The sequence below is a fragment of the Homarus americanus genome, unplaced genomic scaffold, assembly GCF_018991925.1.
Source record: "Homarus americanus isolate GMGI-L3 unplaced genomic scaffold, GMGI_Hamer_2.0 scaffold51354, whole genome shotgun sequence".
NCBI classification, from domain to species: domain Eukaryota; kingdom Metazoa; phylum Arthropoda; class Malacostraca; order Decapoda; family Nephropidae; genus Homarus; species Homarus americanus.
Genome location: NW_024750910.1, coordinates 525,001 through 546,080, shown reverse-complemented (window position 1 = coordinate 546,080; position 21,080 = coordinate 525,001). Strand labels below are relative to the sequence as shown.

Below are 21,080 nucleotides of genomic sequence, written 5' to 3'. Positions count from 1 at the left end.
TGTGTGTCATAACCCTACCGTTCGACATCAGTTACGCAAATTATGGCTCTCTCACACCTCGACCCTCTCCTCTTATCTCCCTCTGTCTTCTCTCCTCTCTCCCTCTCACCTCTTATCTCCCTCTCCCATCTTCTCTCCTCTCTCCCTCTCACCTCAGTCTTGTCTCTCTTCCTCTCATCCCTCTCCCTCTCCCTTCCTCTTACCTCTCTTTTGTCTTCCTTCCTCTCACCTCTTTCCTGTCTCTCTTCCTCTTACCTCTCTCCCTCTCCTTTCTTCTCTCCTGTCCCTCTCTCTCTCTTCCTCTCCCCCTCTCTCTCTCTCTCTCTCTCCACAACAACCATCACCACCACTCCCAGTACTTACCTCCCTCTCTCTCTCTCTCTTTCTCTCACACAGATAAACCCGTCATAGATCAATCCCCCAAATACCAGAAAGCAGCGGCGGAATCAGGACGCAACGCTCGCCTCACCTGTCGAGCGAGTGGCGCACCTTACGTCCACTTCACCTGGTTCACGCGAGACAACACCCCCATCGAGCCGGCCGTGTACTCTGTCTTCAAGAACCGATATGTTGTTGAGGATTCCAAGGTGGGTGTGTAGAAGGGGGTGAGAGGGGGAGAATAGGTAGGTGAGGATGGGAGAATAGGGGGGATTGGTTAAGAGGATGGGAGAAAAGAGAGGGAGAGGTAGATAAGTTAGAAGAAAAGGGAAAGGATACGTTGATAAGATAAGAAAGGGGAAAGGATAATAAGTAGGGGAAGATGAATAGGGAGGGGATAGGTAGAGAGGATGGGGAAAAGGGAGGGAATAGGTAGAAAGGATGGGTGAATAGGGAGAGGATACCCTTTGATTCACCTGTCTATCCACCTTTATATAAGATAAGACATCGATAGGCTAGGAGGATAGATAGAGGAGGTGAGATAGGAGCAATAGAGTTTTGAAAAGGTAAGTTGGTAGTCTTAATAATAGTAATAGTAGTAGTAGTATAAGTAGTTAGAACAGCAGGGAGCAATGTTAACAAATTGCGCTATAACACACACACACACACACACACACACACACACACACACACACACAAAATTATCATAACATCAACAACCAACCAATAAAGAACCTGTTTACCTGTACACACCTGAATATTTTCCCCATCAAATTACACGTCACAATCTAACACGTTTACCCTCACTTACCTGTAATTTTTCTCCATCAACGTCCACAACACCCATAAAACTTAACTAACTCTCTCTCTCTCTCTCTCACACTCCCTCTACGGAGCCTTCTTCAGCTGGTGGATGGGCCGTTTGGTGACCCACAGAGAATGTTTTAATGGTGAAATAAACGCCACCGTAAAGGACTATGGCTCCTTACCCTTCCTCCTAATGGTGATTAGTGGAATTAACTCCCTGTTCCTTTGTTCCTGGTGCAGCTGGTGGATGGCTTGGTGACCTACGAGAGCGTCCTGTTGGTGAAGAACGTCACCAATAAGGATTACGGCTTCTTCGAGTGTCAGGCTAGAAATCCTCTCGGGTCTTCACGGACGGCTATACATCTCGACGGCACCAGCAAGCCTGACACGCCCCTCGACCTGAAGGTGGGTGTTACGGAGGGCTATGGGTGGGTGTTGGAGGGGTATGGGTGGGTGTTGGGGAAGGCGCTATGGAGTGGAGTGTTGGAGGGTATGGGTGGGTGTTGGGGGAGGGCTATGGTGGGTGTTAGAAGGTTGCTGATGGAGTGTTACGGAGGTTATGGGCGGAGATGATAGAGAAGAGATTAATGGGTGGGTGTTGGGGGAGGTATGGGTGGGTGATGGGGAAAGTTAATGGGTGTGTGTTAGGGAAGGGTTATGGGTGGAGTGTTGGGAGAGTTATGGGTGGGTGATGGGGAGAAAAGTTAATGGGTGGGTGTTAGGGAAGGGTTATGGGTGGGTGTTGAGGGAGAGTTATGGGTGGGTGATGGGAGAAAGTTAATGGTGGAGTGTTGAGAGGTTATGGGTGGAGTGTTGGGGGAGGTTATGGAGTGGAGTGATAGAGAGAGTTATGGGTGGGTGATGGGGAAGAGGATTAATGGGTGGGTGTTGGGGGGAGGTTATGGATCAGTGGGGAGGGTTATGGGTGGGTGTTGAGGAAAGGATTAATGGGTGGGTGTTGGGGAGGGGTTATGGGTGGAGTGTTGGGGAGGTTATGGGTGGGTGTTGGGGAGGGTTATATGGGTGGGTGATGGGGAGAGTTATGGGTGGGTGATGGGGAAAGTTAATGGGTGGGTGTTGGGGGGAGGGTTATGGGTGGGTGATGGGGGAGAGTTATGGGTGGGTGTTGGAGGAAGGCTCATGGGGTGGGTAATGGGGAATGGTTATAGATGGGTGGTAAAAACGATAAAATAAGTGAAGAATTAAACTAAAAATAAGAATAAGAATAATTAAAGAATAGAGATAACCATAACATCTGTGCTCATATCGTTTTTTTTTTTTTAATTCTCTTATTCCCACTCAGTCGTATCCAACTCCTCATAATGGCTACTCTTATATAACACTATGTTCTTGTTTTTGTCCCATAACCACTGTACTTATATTCCCCGAGTAAAAACAATGAAGTTAAATTCTCCCGATGGAATGCTTAATTTCACTTAGAATCCTTTTCAAGAGGATATACCAAGGCCCAAAGAAGAGGAGAGAGAGAGACCTGCAAATTACGAGTTGAATCCTCTTAAAGGGAATTTGCAGCCTCCCACAAAGGTATTCGAATCCCCCCCCACACACACACATAAGAATACCCTGAGAGGCACGCGGGAAAAAGTATTAACTAATTATACGTAGCGACTTTGATTCTTTTCTTCAAACACCTCCAAGATGTAATCCTATCTAAAGTTACTTAATGTAATATCTCTCTCTCTCTCTCTCTCTCTCTCTCTCTCTCTAAATACCCTCCAAAAATGTAATATATACGAGAAAAAATAACTAATTATACACAACGAGTCTGAATGTTTCTAATATAAAACAAATTTTAAATTCGCAAATAATCATGCATATCTGACCATAAATTTAATTGTTCTGACTCTTCAATAAAAGTGTTTGGATTTAAAACAAAAGCCTAACGCCCACCACCTCAATAAAAAAATTATATAAACGCATCGACTAAACATAGAGAATTTAATCCCTTCTTCAAACACCTTCAAGACGCTTGTGTTGAATCTATAAATTATCCATATTCATCTCCCTCTCTCTGTCTCTTCAGCTGGTATGCTTCTCCAGGAAAAGTATTACCATCTCATGACAAGATATTACGATGTAAGTGAGTTTGTACCTTTCTCAAAACACTTTCACCAAACGTCTCGTGGCTAAATCAACATATTGAGACAGAGAGACGGACAGACAGACGAAGAGAGAGAGATATAGAGTGAGATAGGATGAGAGAGTGAGATAGAGAGACCTTCACGAGAGAGTCAGATCTTACAGTTGGCTCCCCGTCCTCCACCCACAGGTCCTCAACTTCACACACAACTCAGTCGACCTTCAGTGGACCCCAAGCTTTGACGGCGGTCTATCCCAACAATACCGGGTCAGGTTCCACGTCTCTGATACCAATAGATACCAGGTAAGTGGTCTTTAAAGGGTGTGTTTAGGTGTTGGTGGGGCCTGAAACTTATAAATAATAGGTTGTTGAGTTTTTTTTTATGGTAATGAGAATGTCCTAGTTCTTTGATTTAAATAAATGTCAACATGTTGTTGTGTTTGGATGCAAGTAGAATTAAATTAGGGTGTGTGTGTGTGTGTGTGTGTGTGTGTGTGTGTGTGTGTGTGTGTGTGTGTGTGTGTGTGTGTCCAGTTCTCTTTATGTCCCCCACTTCCCTGCCCCACACACCTCTGCCTTTGTGCGCCACTTACTTCCCCTGTCAGTTACTGCCCATTGCACCCACCCTCCACCGCCACTACCCTCTCCTGCCATTATTCCATGCTATTACTCTGTGCCATTACCGTCCCCTTAACACCACCACGACCCTCCCTTGCCATTAACACCACCGCCACTACTGCACCTTCGTCATTAGCATCTGCCATTATCCCTGTTCTCCTCCTCTTGACCCTGCCGTTACCACACCTTGCATTATGTCTTACCATTATGTCTCTCCACTATGTATGTAATGTCCGCTCTATCACCTCTGTTCATTCTCCGTCTTCTTGTCTTTCGTCTAACATCATCATCATCATCATCATCATCATCATCACATTATTGTCATTATAAACACAATCAATATCCTTATCACTATGACCTACATCATTATCATTAACTTCATTATCATCATCATCATCATTATCACCATCCCTCTTCAACCATTAACATTCACCATCCCCTCTACATAACCACCACTAATCACCCTCACCACACACCACCACCACCACTACCTACCACCTCACCACCACTCACCACCACCTATACTCACCACCACACTCACCACCCACCTATACTCACCACCTCTCACCACCACCTCTCTCCACCACCACTCACCACCACCTATACTCTACCCTCCACCACCACCTATACTCACCACCACTCACACCTACCTATACTCACCACCACTCACCACCACCCTCACCACCCTCCACCACCACCTCTTCACTTTACCACTCCACCACCACCCTATACTCACCACCACTCACCCACACCTATACTCACCACCACTCCCACCACCACCTATACTTTACCCTCACCACCACACACTCCACCCACCACTCCACCACCACCCCTATACTCTACCCTCACCACCACCTATACTCACCACCACTCACCACCACTCACCACTACCTCCTCCCCCACAGTATACAGACGTGTACCCAGCCAACGTAACAACCTTCACCGTGACTGGCCTCTCCCTAGGAACCAGCTACTCCTTCAATGTTCTCGCCTTCAACAACAAGGGCCAGTCAGACTTCACTAAGGACGAGGTCAAAGCCACAACCTCAAGTGAGTCTCATCTACTACTGTTTTGACTTTTGTTGTTTTTTATTGTTTATTGTTTTGTCTTGTTGTTTTCTATTGTTTACTGCTGTCCTAACGTATTTATTGGTATTTTGTTTTATTAATGTTTTGTTAATTAGATGTTTATTAATGTTTGCAATGATTTTAATATTAATCTTATGTGTTAAGGTATAAGGGTATTAACTATAGTCTTATTGAAGAGTAAGATAACGTATTTGTTATCGTATCTGTCTATGGGGTTTTTGCTATATTTTGTTAGTTGTTATCTTAGTTTTAAAGATTTATTTTTTGTTATTTTGTAAGTTTTTTTTTTTAGATTTTATTTTTCTTTCTTTCACTACAAGTAAGAAAGTAAATTATTCACTTATCTTAATATATGTTAAAGGGATATATTTTTCTTATATTATGGTAACATATAGAGATGATATATGTCTATAATTTGTATCTTTAAATGCGGTTAATATTCGCCATCTTGCCAGCCACCAAAAGTAATCTGTTAGAATAAACGATTATCTATTTTTTCCTATCGTTTGATCCTCGCCTGAAGGTTCGAGTATTCAGAAACTCCACTTGAGAGAGGCCAGACTTTAATAGCCAATCAGAGAACTAATTCAGGCAGCGACAACCAATCACACTCAAGATCACACTGACTTGAGCAACGTCTTTGTCGAGTTCCACTCAAGCTGAGTTTGGGGAATACCGAACGAATTTCTGGCACCGATGAAATTTATTGATAATGAAGATGATTTATTTTACGAGTGTAATAAATTTGTGATATATTATAAGACATAAATGATTCAATTATTTATGAAAGTTGTTGATATGAACTGGCAAGTTGATTAAGAATATTGATGTGACATTTTCAGTTGAAACTTTATATATATATATATATATATATATATATATATATATATATATATATATATATATATATATATATATATATATATATATATATATATATATATATATATATATATATATTATATATATATATATATATATATATATATATATATATATATATATATATATATATATATATATATATATATATAACTTGCTGTAAATGAATTTATGTTTTATGATTCAATTAACGGAAAAACAGGATTGCATGTTAATAATTCCTTCTAATTGAGGTTTTAATTGGTTTATTTCGCTTGTTCTTTTAAACAAGGTCAGACAAAGAGGATTTTGTGTGCTATTTTTCTATGGCTTATTACTGAAGTTTTACCTGTAACACGAGAATTGGTCTACCTGTATTATCTGTAACTACCTGTGTTGTGTATGACCCGTTTGTAACTATACGTGTACCTGTACCTGTAGCCTACCTGTAGCCAGCCTCTCGTTAGGACACTAATCATTTCTTTCACAAAGGAAACAACATGGAGGACACAGAAGGGTAACTCACTACTATATACGGTACACCCAAAGACACACACACCTCTTATACACACATGTAAACACGTACATACACATCCATACCTATGCATTCAAAAACAAAGTTACATGTATACATATAAATGCATATAGATACATATAGAAATGGACTGTATACATATACATGCATGCATACATTGATACTTGAAAGATTACGTACAGGAATACATGCAATATGGACAAAGTATACACATACATTTACACACTTGTACATACATATATTTATAGTCATACATGCATGTACATGGAGATATTGTATACAAACATACATGAAGACACACACACACACACAGACACAAACACACATACAACACAAATTGTAAAGCCATTATATAAACACAGGAACAGACTGACTGCTCTCTCTCTTTGTCTATGGAAAACAATAGTGACATGTTTGTGTATGAGAGCATCGTTGTGACTAGTTTCAACACTGTACGTCAAGTTCTACAGCGCAAACATAAATTGAGAGAGGCCGGGGTGGCTGGTGGAGGCTGGGGGTGGGAGGTGGCTGGGGGAGGCTGGGGGTGGGAGGCCAGGGGGGCAGCAGCAATAATATGAGTGCCAATTTTCAAGACAATCACCACACAAGTGTATGTCAGTATTCTGTTATGTATAATGTTAGATGTTGTAGTAGTAGTAATGTGGCCAAATATATGGAATGTGTGTGTGTGTGTGTGTGTGTGTGTGTGTGTGTGTGTGTGTGTGTGTGTGTGTGTATATATATATATATATATATATATTAACGGTTTATTGAAAAAGTTCTGCAGCCTGAAGGCTGAAAATATACATTGGACATAAATGGCTTATTACAATATTACATACATTGGTGGTTTAACACAAGCCTTCATTAGAGAAAGGTAAAGGAACATACAGTGAACATACAGATTAATGTAGGTGTTGAACAGCAAACACGTAGTGTAGTAACTCTCTCCCAGATGGTGTTAGGAGGGACCTGACGTGGTGTAGTAATTCCCTCACAGATGGTGTTATGAGGGGCGTGTGTGTGTGTGTGTGTGTGTGTGTGTGTGTGTGTGTGTGTGTGTGTGTGTGTGTGTGTGTCTGTATCATCTCTCTCCCTGTCAATTGGATCAGCGAATGATTTGTAAGAACTTCAGTCAGTGTCTCGTGTTCCCATCCCTTTATATTTACATTTAGCGATGATAACATTTCTGTTTAATAAAAAAAAACATTTATCTATTTCGGCTTCAATTTCGTTCAGTATTTCCTATATTGAAGAATTTCATGTTTATTTTTTTCACATGGATCAAATATTCGCTTTTTCCCCGCAATACAAAGATTTTTTTATTTCATGAAAATTATCACAATTCTTGTTTCTTTTAACTCTCGGTATTTTTATGGAATGTCGGAATCTGTGTGAGGGATTATCATATACATGTCTGTCTTTCACTTTGTTTCATTTAACTTTGGTAATATTTTTTTTTTTATTTACTTGTGTCATGTATGGGTCGTAGAAGTCACTCTAGAAACACTTATATTTCCAATTGTTCCTCTTTTGGTTCAGTTGGCCATATTTATAGCAATATTTACGAGCATAACTATTTAACAACTCAACATCGCAGGTAAATTTCCGGTTTTAACGATTATAGAAAGATTTAATTATTTAAGAAAAAACTTGACCCCAGCAAGCTCTAACTTTCAGTCATAAATGTCTAAGAAAAAACTTGTCCTCGACGACATAAGATCGATAAATCAACTCTTAATAGCGGCAATAAGAACCAATTGTGTCCGATCCTCTCTGAAGCCGGGAGATGAGCGACCCGGGGGCAAGAGAGTGCTATGTGCTCTGGCGTTATAAAGCAGTTTACTTACACGAAAGGATAGCAATCAGGACCTTACGGGTGTTGGTGTTCTTGGTGCCGTGTGGACTTGAATCCTTTAAAGTCGTATTTTAACGCCAAGATGAAATTGATGTTTTCATTTCCTTGGGGAAAGCTTGGTAATGCTAACAGATATCTGAGAGGGGACGCCATGTAGGTGTAAGTGTCCGTGTGTGTCCGTGTGTGTGTACATGTGTCCGTGTATGAGTGACAGCTTAATAACAAGACGGTATAATGATGTTGTTGTTACAGAAGCGTTATAAGAGTTGTAATAGTGAGATAATGATACTACTGGTAGATTGGTAATAGTATAATGATAGTACTGGTAGATTGGTAATAGTATAATGATAGTACTGGTAGATTGGTAATAGTATAATGATATATCATTATTCTGACATATATGATCAAGTATACTAAGTCAACTCTATAGGATCTGGTCACCTTACATAGACACATTTCTGAAAATTTGAAAACTTGTAAAATCTTTCACGATAGAAAATCTAATACGAATACGATGGAAAGTTAGAGAAAGAAAAATACGAAGAAAACACTCAACTAAACGCACATATAAGCATGGCACATATTTACTTATTGTATGTACGCTTGAATATGTGAACGCGTGTACTTCCTCTTGGGAACATGTCAGAGCAAGAGTGATATATCCGACTTACACTAGCCCGCTGAGAGAGATAGAGAGTGAGAGACAGAGTGAGGAAGAAATAGAGAAAATGTTTATGTTAAGTTCAAAATAACCTGGACAGTTTTAGTACTATCTGGCATCTTACTTCAGGGTCGTGTTGTAGGTTAGGGTATATTAGTGTTTTTAATCATCAATTTACGCTTAACCATTGATAATATCCTCAAAATATTAACTAAATGTATAATACGTTGACTCGTTTGATATATATTTTTAATTAGATGTGACTTTTGTATTTTTTCAGCCATGGCATCATTATATTTTATCAAGAGTTCTCAAACACATTAAGTTACTGTTGTTTCAATTTACAGTAGAACTTTTTTTCAGAAAGGTCTCTCTCTCTCTCTCTCCCTCTCTCTCTCTCTCTCTCCCTCTCCCTCTCCCTCTCTCTCTCTCTCTCTCACCTGTACACTTAGTCTCTTTACTGAGGTAATAAGCCAATAGATATGAAAAAATAATTAAAAAGTAAATAAATCATAAGGAAAATGTAAATAAGAGAAAATTGAATAACAAAGGAATTAGGAGACATTTTCAGTGTTTTGGCTGGCATAAGGGGAGGGTGTTAGGGGAGTGTTAGTGTTAGGGGGGTGTTAGAGGGGAGGGTGTTAGGGGGATTTATTGTCTTAGGGGGAGGGAGGTAGGGTGGGAGGGTGAGGGAGTTGCCAGCTGTAGCCAGATTAATAAAACAGTGTCCATTTTTGGGGGGAGCTTTTTAAATCTCTCTACAATAAATTCCAACTATATATATTTTTTTGTCTATTTGCGCTTGAAATACTGCTTTGATCCTGATGTAAAACTGGGCAATGAGTTTATTTTTTTAAGTCTACCATTTCGGAATAATTTAATGATTTTTTTATACCGAAGAAATATTGTAAGCTAACCATATGAACTAATTTAATATTTTTCATTCTCTATAGTAATCTCTCACATATTTATTAATTTTAATATTTTCTTTACGATTTTTTTTTTTTTATCTTGGTGACTAACTTATTTTTTTTAATGCAATTGTTAACGCATCTTTGGTGTAGATGGTGATGACTAGAGGAAACAGCGGAAAATACCCCCCAGTGGATTATAGTCAAGGGGAAATTGCTATTTTTGTCCCGAGAATAAACAATAGAATTAAAACACATTAATTCTACAACGATACTGAGAGAGAGAGAGAGTTGTTGATTTTATTTAGAGGAATTGTTGTAACTGTTTACTGTAGGGCGTCAACTGCCTGCCTGGGGTCTTTAAGCATCGTTCACTAAAGCTTATATTTTCGCTCACAACAAACGATAACTTTTGCAAAAATTAACAAGACATAATAAACCTCTTTGACTCAGCTAGAAAATGTTGTTGTGCTTCTTGGTGTTTTTGTTCTTGTTATTATTGTAGTTATTCTTATTTTCCCTGTTATTTTTATTATTATTATTATTATTATTATTATTATTATTATTTTTATTATTATTATTATTATTATTATTATTATTATTGTTGTTGTTGTTCTTGTTGTTCATGTTGCTGCTGTTGTTGTTGTTGTTGTTGTCATAATATAACCACGTGCTTACAGCTGACAATATTTATCTTTAACCATTATTCACTCGGTAACTTAGAGAAACTAACTTTTTACATCAATAATTTTTACATATCCATGAACGAACGTAGTAATATTATGTATTATGAACAACGCGACTAAATAGCTGCCACGAATTTCAAGCCTAACAAATAAAACGAAATATCCCAAACTAAACAAAGGTGACGAATTTCCATGTCAAGCTATAATTACGGTTTGCCTTTTGAATTCCCACATTCTGTATCGATTTACCCAGTGGACGTAGTTGTGTCAGTACAAACAAAAGCTGTAAAGTACATAAATAAACAATAGAGTTAAATTATAGGTGAAAAGAAAAAACTACAAAATGACTATGCAAATATAAACGTTGAATAAATAGCATGACGAAATAACAGAGAGGAATTAACAGTGTAAACAAAACACGAGGAGTAAGCAAACAGTGATAAAGCGCATGACCAAACAAGAAAGATGAATTACAGATCAAACAAAAGACGATCAACGACCAAGTAAACAACACGGCTGGGAATTTCTCTCACACGTGTCAAAATAACCTTTCTGTTTACACTCTCAACTAACCAACTTATGTGTGTGTGTGTGTGTGTGTGTGTGTGTGTGTGTGTGTGTGTGTGTGTGTGTGTGTGTGTGTGTGTGTGTGTGTGTGTGTGTGTGTGTGTGTGTGTGTGTGTGTGTGTGTGTGTGTGTGTGTGTGTGTGTGTGTGTGCTTTTCACCATTCTTAACCCTTGTAGTTATTTATCCATGACATAACATACGGTCAATTTCCCAAGAGAGATTCCCAGTGCAATGTTTAATTTCCTGATCTCTAATACTACCTACCCCTCCGCGGCGACAACAAAGTGTACTCAACCCCCCCCTAACACCAACACCAACACCCCCCCAACACCCCCCCAACACCCCCCCATCCCAAAAAACTTCTCTCTAACGTCAAATTCTTGCCGATGTGATGTAGGAATTCCGATGTTAAAAGCAGCAGTTGTTTTCGAGGGAAATTGTATGTTTATTGCTTTCGGTTTTATTGTTGGGCTGGAAATGGTGTTTAGGGAGGAAATTGTGGTGATAGTGGTAGTGATACGGGTGGTAGTGGTAATGGTTAGGTTATGAAGGAGATCGTGGTGATAGTGGTAGTGATACGGGTGGTAGTGGTAATGGTTAGGTTATGAAGGAGATTGTGGTGATAGTGGTAGTGATACGGGTGGTAGTGGTAATGGTTTGGTTATGAAGGAGATTGTGGTAATAGTGGTAGTGATACGGGTGGTAGTGGTAATGGTTTGGTTATGAAGGAGATTGTAAGATAGTGGTAGTGATACGGCGGTAGTGGTAATGGTTTGGTTATGAAGAGGATTGTGGTGATAGTGGTAGTGATACGGTGGTAGTGGTAATGGTTAGGTTATGAAGGAGATTAAAGTATGGGTGGTAGTGGATATACGGTGGTAGTGGTAATGGTTTGGTTGGTGAAGGAGATTGTGGTGATAGTGGTAGTGATACGGGTGGTAGTGGTAATGGTTTGGTTATGAATGAGATTGTGGTGATAGTGGTAGTGGATACGGGTGGTAGTGGTAATGGTTAGGTTATGAAGGAGATTGTGGGTGATGTAGGTAGTGGATACGGTGGTAGTGGTAATGGTTAGGTTATGAAGGAGATTGTGGTGATAGTGGTAGTGATACGGGTGGTAGTGGTAATGGTTAGGTTATGAAGGAGATTGTGGTGATAGTGGTAGTGATACGGGTGGTAGTGGTAATGGTTAGGTTATGAAGGAGATTGTGGTGATAGTGGTAGTGATACGGGTGGTAGTGGTAATGGTTTGGTTATGAAGGAGATTGTGGTAATAGTGGTAGTGATACGGGTGGTAGTGGTAATGGTTAGGTTATGAAGGAAATTGTGGTGATAGTGGTAGTGATACGGGTGGTAGTGGTAATGGTTTGGTTATGAAGGAGATTGTGGTGATGATGATGATAGTGTTGAAAGTGATTGTGGTGATCTCTCTCTCTCTCTCTCTCTCTCTCTCTCGTCAAACAAATATGTTAATCTAGTCAGGCCTTCAGGTGAGGGGGTGTTTCCTCGTGACACTGAAGCGGGTTTTTTTTTTACTCCCGGGTGAACTGTCTGGTGAAGCGGCCGCGAGAATCACACAGAAAAAATATTAACACGGGAAAGTGATCTGAATTGTAAATGTATTGTGGATGCAAATTACGTAGTTTAAATTGTACCGGAGAGTAGAGATAGATGGTTGATAGATAGATAGATAGATAGATATAGATAGATAGATAGATGCGTTAAGTACCTAAATGTATATATTTATAGAGAAGAGTGAAAGGAATATATACATGCATACATACATACATACATACATACATACATACACATTCATACATACATAAAGGGATAAAAATTAAATTTAAACAAGGAGGAATTTTACGATGAACTCAACTAAAATAATAAGCTTATTTTAATATATATTTCTTTATTTACTTTATTTTTCTATTTATTTATGGCAATTTTTTTTTCATTTCTTTTCTCCTTGCTGACTATTTTTTATTCACCTTTTCTTTACATTACCATTTATTTATTTCGTATTTACGTATTTCTTCCATCTTTTTTCTTTATTGTTATTCTTCTATTCTATTTCTGCTTAACTAGGCAATATGAGAGATTTTTTTCCCCACACCTACAGCCTGCGATTTAACAAAGCCAAAACAATCTCACACAAACTGGCTTTAAAAATAAATGAGCATCGAAACACACAATAATGCCTCTTATATGTTGAGGTTACAAATGTATTACTGCGCTTCAATAACTAAGGACTTGAATTGTTGACCTGTACTAGATAAGTCAATACAGTACAGTTAGTTATTTGTGCTATTGAGACACTTAGAATTTAATCTATTTTTCTTTCTTTCAAGAGTAATTAAAAATATATATAATTGAAACACGTAAAGTGGCTGTGTATTTGCGTTTGTGATTATTATTTATTTACACCAGAAAAATAGAATATGATCTGAAATTAATTTATTTGAGATTATATTATTATACTAAAAACTCATTATTATATATTTTATTAATTATGTCTTTACAAAAATATTACTGTTAAAACACTAAAAAAATAATACCCTCTGATACCTTTTATTTATTTTATCAATCATTAATTACGTCATTGCAGAAAAAATATCCCCTCCCCCCCAAAAAAATATAACAAGGAATTTTTATTTTATATATATATATATATATATATATATATATATATATATATATATATATATATATATATATATATATATATATATATATATATATATATATATATATATATATATCTATTTATATATATATATATATATGCTTTTTTTTAATTTACGGTAATGGTTATGTAAAATACGCGTGTTATGTGAAAAATATTCGTGTTTTGGCGCCATTATCCCGACCACAACAGCCAACCTATCCTAACCAAACCAGGCATATTGCTCTACAGCCAGTCAGTGTTCACTTCCTTACGTCAACTAATCCTTCAAATTATATAACTATTGTTAGTATCCTTATATATAATTGATGCTGAGTCTATAATGTATTACTGAGCTTCAACCACTTGTATATAGTATAGGTCTTTAAAGCGCGTATATTATAGGTTAGGATTATACTAGTCACATATAATTTAGAATTAAGAGATACTGATCATATATTTCTTTGGTTTGTTAGTGTTTTTGTGTTTTTTCTTTTTTTTGACGCAGTGTTTAATGTTAGTATCGTGTTTTGGTTAATTTAATTGTTTTTTTTTTGTAATTCTGGACGCTGTGTTTATTGTTAATAATATGTTTTTGTTTTGTTTAGTTTCTGTAGTTTTCTATGCTCTGTGGTCTACTGTCATTACCGCAGTGTAAATATTTAGCTTTCTCGGTATTCTTCTACACTATGGACTGGTTAAGGTTATATTTCTTTATCCATTTAGTGAAGCGCTCGATGTCTCCCCCTAATGATTTTTTTATTCACATGAGAGAAACCCCTGACCTACAAAGGGTTAAGATCACCCATTTTTCTCCCCATTTCTATTTTTTCCAGCTAGCCTTATATATTTTCCAATTCAATAAATGAAAAACTAAAAATAACGTTCTATATTTCAAGTAAACATTAACTATTTTTCCCTTTCTATATTTTTTTAATTGCCAAACATTCCCTCTTTTCTAATTCCATATTCGACGTTTTTACTGGAAAAATAGAATCCAGTCTTACACGAACGCTTCTGGCGAGAGAACATACACCAGCTATATTGTATTGCTGTGAATATGTAAACTAATTTTTTTATGCACGCTGATTAAAGTTTCCCCGTTAAAATATGAGCCACTTTTATGATTAGAATTTTACAATGAAAACATAATCCAGGTTTTTTTCTCACTAGATTAGAAATTCATAGTTATAGTGCAAGTCAGAATTATGATACGGATTGTATTCATTGTTATTTTGTACTGTGGATGAACGACAAAAAAAAACAAAGAATCATACACATCATTACAAACTAGTTCCATACACAGTGTAAGTGAGAAAAGAAATATACGAACTCTATTTGAACATTAATTTCTAAAGGTCTCGTTAATGTCGGGGGAGGTGGCGGGGGAGGGGGAGGGTTTGTTATGATTCAGCCTAGTGTATTTATGCCCAAATTAGCTCAGGAATTATAGACGACGCCAAAGTATATTAGGCCGGTATGTTTTTGTTTTTTTTACTTCTGTTTGATCCAGCGTGAAAACATTTGGCTATTTTTAACCTCGCTCATGTTAAAATTTCCCGCGCTTTTTTTTCTATTATTGTCTGCCTATTTGTTTTCCTCCCTTTTGTTGACACCTTTACTCTTTTTGTTTGTTTTGGGAAAAGTATTTTGTGCTTTTATTATGTCTATTGATGGTGCGTGATGATGTATGTGTGAGGGTGATGGTGTGGTATGGTGTGTGTCTGTGTGTGTGTGTGTGTCATATTCAGTAGTGGTGATGGTGTTGCATGCATGTAGTAGTAATAGTAGTGGTAGTGTCTTAATTGTGACTTGCGTTATAATGTAATGGTGATTATTGATATGTAAAGTAATGGTGACGGTATTGATAGTGAAATATAAAGTAGTGGTGATGGTGCAGTAGTGGTGACAGAGCTATATAAAGTAGTGGTGATGGTGCAGCAGTGGTGACAGAGCTATATAAAGTAGTGGTGATGGTGCAGTAGTGGTGACAGAGCTATATAAAGTAGTGGTGATGGTGCAGTAGTAGTGACAGAGCTATATAAAGTAGTGGTGATGGTGCAGTACTGGTGACAGAGCTATATAAAGTAGTGGTGATGGTGCAGTAGTGGTGACAGAGCTATATAAAGTAGTGGTGATGGTGCAGTAGTGGTGACAGAGCTATATAAAGTAGTGGTGATGGTGCAGTAGTGGTGACAGAGCTATATAAAGTAGTGGTGATGGTGCAGTAGTGGTGACAGAGCTATATAAAGTAGTGGTGATGGTGCAGTAGTGGTGACAGAGCTATATAAGTAGTGGTGACAGGTGACAGAGCTATGTGTGACAGAGCTATAAAGGTAGGTGATGGTGCAGTAGTGGTGACAGAGCTATATAAAGTAGTGGTGATGGTGCAGAGTGGTGACAGAGCTATATAAAGTAGTGGTGATGGTGCAGCAGTGGTGACAGAGCTATATAAAGTAGTGGTGATGGTGCGCAACAGAGCTATATGTAAAGTAGTGGTGATGGTGTAGTAGTGGTGACAGAGCTATATAAAGTAGTGGTGATGGTGCAGTAGTGGTGACAGAGCTATATAAAGTAGTGGTGACGGTGCAGTAGTGGTGACAGAACTATATAAAGTAGTGGTGATGGTGAAGTAGTGGTGACAGAACTATATAAAGTAGTGGTGATGGTGTAGTAGTGGTGACAGAGCTATATAAAGTAGTGGTGATGGTGCAGTAGTGGTGACAGAGCTATATAAAGTAGTGGTGACGGTGCAGTAGTGGTGACAGAACTATATAAAGTAGTGGTGATGGTGTAGTAGTGGTGACAGAGCTATATAAAGTAGTGGTGACGGTGCAGTAGTGGTGACAGAGCCATACAAAGTAGTGGTGATGGTTAAGTAGTGGTGATGGTGAAGTAGTGGTGATGGTGCAGTAGTGGTGATGGTGTAGTGTACTAACAGGTTCCTTCCCTAGGTACGGCCCCGCCCACAGACACGCCCCCTACAGTAGCTCCGGGTTCCCGAGTGTCCGGCCTCATCGTCGTCATCATCACGCTGGTAGGGGCGGCGCTCCTCGTCCTCAACGTCGCCCTCGTCGCTTGCTTCATCAGGCGTCGGGCTCGTAAGCGACTGACAGGTTAGTAGTGCCCGCATATGGACGAGCGGGGAGGGAGGGAGGGGGCTTACTGTGAGTGCCTCCTCCTTCTTCAGGTCCAAGGTTATAGGGCGGTTATGACCACGTGATCTTGAGCCCCTTCTACAGGGTAACCGCATGCGGATGAGGGAGAAGGGGGCTAAGTTTGAGCTTCCTTTCTCTATGAAAACCGCATGCGGAGGAGCGGGGAAAGGGCCGAGTTTGAGCGCCCCGTTTCCGTATGATTCGACAAGGTCTCAAGGCAGTGTATATATGTGTATAGGTTCGCCGCCCCTGACTGAGGTAGAGCGGGTCATCTCGCGCGTCCTGGCAGACAAGGCCGACCTGCCACGGGTGGTGACCCTCTCCGTGTCCACCGTGGGCGGCCTCCTGGTGGTGATCAACGTCATCCTCGTCGCCTGTGTCCTACATCGTCGTCGCCGTCGTCAGGGGAGCCAGGGTAAGGCGCACCCCCCGTGGTAGCGCTGATCATATAGTAGTGGTGGTGGTGGTGGTGGTAGTTATGGTGGTGATGGTGCTAATAGTGGGCAGTAGTTTTATGGTGGAATTCTTGATGGCTTTGATGGCCACCGTGGCACCATAAAGTTATGGTTGCAGTAGCTTCATGGTGATGGTGCTTACAATGCTTGTCTCTCTATGGTAGTTAAGAAATTCTCTGATAAGTACGGTGATGGGATGACTTTGTGATGGTAGTTACAATGATCGTGTTCTCACGGTTGTTGTTTTGTGGTAGTGACAATCTCTGAAAATGGCTCAGCGTCATGGTAGTGCCGAAGAGGATTTATGGCAGTCTTTTACACTGGCTTGTTATATTCTCATAATTTCATGGCTGTGGGTACATATTGTATCTCCTGTATTATGGTGCTATGCTTCTGCTATGGTAATGCTCGGCTTACACTCTTCACCCCCCTTACACTATGGTGCTCTAACTCTTCCAAGGTGATGGTGTGCTCTACCATTGTGCCGTAAAATTATGGTATCCTGACTATGCTGTTGTAGATGTAAAATATGGTAATCTTTAACTCTGTACCATGAAATAATAATTATATTTCTAATCTATGGTAGTTACCAGTATGGGAGCATATTCCATTGTAAAAGCTATCATTATTCCATGATCCCTGACGCTGCTCCGGTAGCTGTCAGTGTATGTGTTTGTTCAATGGTAAATTTTCATAGCAGCACCATGAGTTGATGATATACTCTGGTTATGCTGATGTAGCTATCAATATATTTGTTATTTTACGTGTTATTGAGTGTGTGTGTGTGTGTGTGTGTGTGTGTGTGTGTGTGTGTATGCTGAGTCATTTAATATTCAGAAGTTTTGACACACGTGTACAGTTATGGCACAAACTTTGTCTCCACTTTGTCCTATTCTCTGGATATTACATTTGCACATCTAATGTATATATTTACCCTCCAATTTGCTCTCTCTCTCAAGGATGAAGGATAGTTGTACATAGTTGTCCTCTTTATGCATACAAATATTTACATGATCTGTCTATCCAAATATGGAAATTGGATAGACACATATATGGATGGATGGATGAGTGGATAGATAGATGGATGGATGAATAAATGGATAGATATATAAAGAGGGATAAATAGAAGGCTATATAGATACATTATCAGATGGATAGATGGATGGATGGAAACAGATAAGCTACATATTTCAAATGATTAGCCGTGAAGCTTGATTACATGATAACTATCTTTTGTGATAATGTTAGATAAGTGATCATACCAGCGTAAACACACACACACACACACACACACACACACACACACACACACACACACACACACACACACACACACACACACACACACACACACACACACACACACACACACACACACACACACACACACAAATATGATTAGGGATATTTAGATAGGTAAATGCATAGGATAGTAGACAGACAGACAGACAGACAGACAGACAGACAGATGGATAGCTAGATAGATAGATAGATAAATAGATAGACATATTATGAAACACTAAATCATTAACTCCTATATTAACGATGCTGTGCGCTATATGACCGTATTGGTACCTGTAATTAGCTGGTTCTTTTAGCGCAGGTGACGTAACTGAGTAACTGGTGGTGGTGTGAACTAGATTGTGGGTGGGTTAGGTGTATGTGGGTGTATGTTGGCGTGTTGTGGGTGTATATATGTATGGAAGTTTGTTATTGGTGTGTGTGTGTGTGTGTGTGTGTGTGTGTGTGTGTGTGTGTGTCATATTTTTACTCTTATCCTTTTGTATATAAGTCTGTCTCTCTCAGAAATGGCTCTAACTCTACCTATCTCTCCATCTCTCAACAGCGTCCTCAGACAAAGGCTCCAGTAAGAGTACCACCATAGAGATGTACGCCCCGTCCTCCTACACTGGTACGGTCACTGGCGAGACCTTGTCCTCCATCTCAGAGAAGTCTCGAGAGAGCTACGCACACGAGGTAAGTCTCCCTGGTCTCGTCCTGTCTTAAAATTTTGGTAATTTTTTTCGGTTTGTTGTGAGTTTAATTTTTATATCTATTATGTTTGTATTAGTATTATTTTTTTTTTTATTCTTATTATATTTTTATTATTAATTATTATTTGTATTATTATTATTTTTATTATTATTATTATTATTATTATTATTATTATTATTATTATTATTATTGATTGTTTATTATTATTATTATTATTATTATTAATTGTTTATTATTATTATTATTATTATTATTATTATTATTATTATTATTATTATTATTATTATATAAGAAACAACACCTGTACTGATATTTTGAATCCGGTGTTAATTAATTTTCCACTTGTGTTTAATAATTATTTAGCAGTAATAGTTGGACTTAGTGTCAAAAAAATGAAAATGATTCTATGTCGTTGACTTCGTAGGTTCGTACCTGAAGAAACATCCCTCAGTTGCTAGAAAATATCCTCCAGTATAATCAGAAGCTAACTTTTTTATCAGTTCCTTAAATTACGTTAACCTAAGTTAGCCTAAGTTAGGTTACCATGTTAAATAATTAAGTTCGACACTGGCACTCTTCACCAGGTAGCCAGCGAGGCACAGTGCCATGGGCCAATAACACATAAATACAACAAGCTTTTCCACGCACCTAAAAGCAGCCTCAAGCACACAGCGGCTTTATGGTCATGATTTATGACCCTCTTAGATACTCGGGAGGGTTTGGCTTCACTCCACCTCTCGGGAACTAATGTAGGTTACTAGTGAAGCTTAAGTAAATCTGTTCCGCCATTTGTGAGTGAAGCTTAACTCCATATCTTCCATATTACTTCCCCTTTCATTGGAATTATGGAATGGGAATATATGACATGAAGTCGCTTGATTCCGATACCCAGAGTTCGAATCCTTGCTATACTGTGTACTCCTGGCATCATATTTTTACTTCCGCCATGTTAATTTACAACACCGATGTGAGTTTCCTGTTTGTGCCGTCTATATACAGTAGGTGAGTTCAACCCAGCCAGTGTGGTGTATAGCACAAGCATCGCATTTAACCGTGTTTATACGAGAAGTTATTACTGCCAATGTGGCGTATCGCTCATTCCAGTTGTCTGTATAGCTGAATTTACCCCCAGGCCTTCAGTGCGCATAGCTAAATCCATCCTAGTCAACCTTGTGCATCGCTAAAACCACCCAGGCCTTGAGTGCGTATCGCTAAAACCAGTCAACCGTTTTTATAGCTAAATCCATCACAGCCAGTCGTGCAAATAGCCAAACTCATTCCAAAATGATCCTGTAATTTGAGGACAGTTTTACGCTAATCAGAGTCCCAGCCTTTGACCAGAGGCGAGCCAGGTATCACCACGTCACTGACTGGTGCTGGGATCAAAGCAGGTGTCCAAATTTGGGGTAATTAGCTGAATCCTAATGTACAGGTGAAACAAAAATTGAACTCGAAAAGAATCCAAGCGAGAATCGGTCATTAGCTCGTTCTTGTGAGTCAGTGATTCATTCAAATCGTTAACTCATTCTTATGAGTCAGTGATTCGTTAAGTCCTTCCTGTGACCCAGTGATTCATTTCAGTCGTTAACTTAATCTTGTGAGTCAGTGATTCATTCAGTCGTTCTTGTGAGTCAGTGATTCATTCAGTCGTTTTTGTGAGAGTCAGTAATTCAATCAGTCTTTCTTGTGAGTCGATGATTCAGTCGTTCTTGTGAGTCAGTGATTCATGTATATGTT

The 21,080-nt window shown here is 38.9% G+C and overlaps 1 protein-coding gene across 1 annotated transcript in view; it reads left to right on the top strand.

The window, feature by feature from the left end:
- The window catches only part of LOC121854498 (nephrin-like), a 146,078-nt gene that overhangs the window by 114,529 nt on the left and 10,469 nt on the right, over positions 1–21,080 (top strand). The window contains exons 14-19 of the mRNA XM_042349179.1: positions 397–587; positions 1,426–1,590; positions 3,476–3,589; positions 4,810–4,954; positions 17,132–17,308; positions 19,195–19,325. Of these exons, the coding sequence (XP_042205113.1) occupies positions 397–587; positions 1,426–1,590; positions 3,476–3,589; positions 4,810–4,954; positions 17,132–17,308; positions 19,195–19,325 (923 nt within the window). The remainder of the gene's footprint in view (positions 1–396; positions 588–1,425; positions 1,591–3,475; positions 3,590–4,809; positions 4,955–17,131; positions 17,309–19,194; positions 19,326–21,080) is intronic.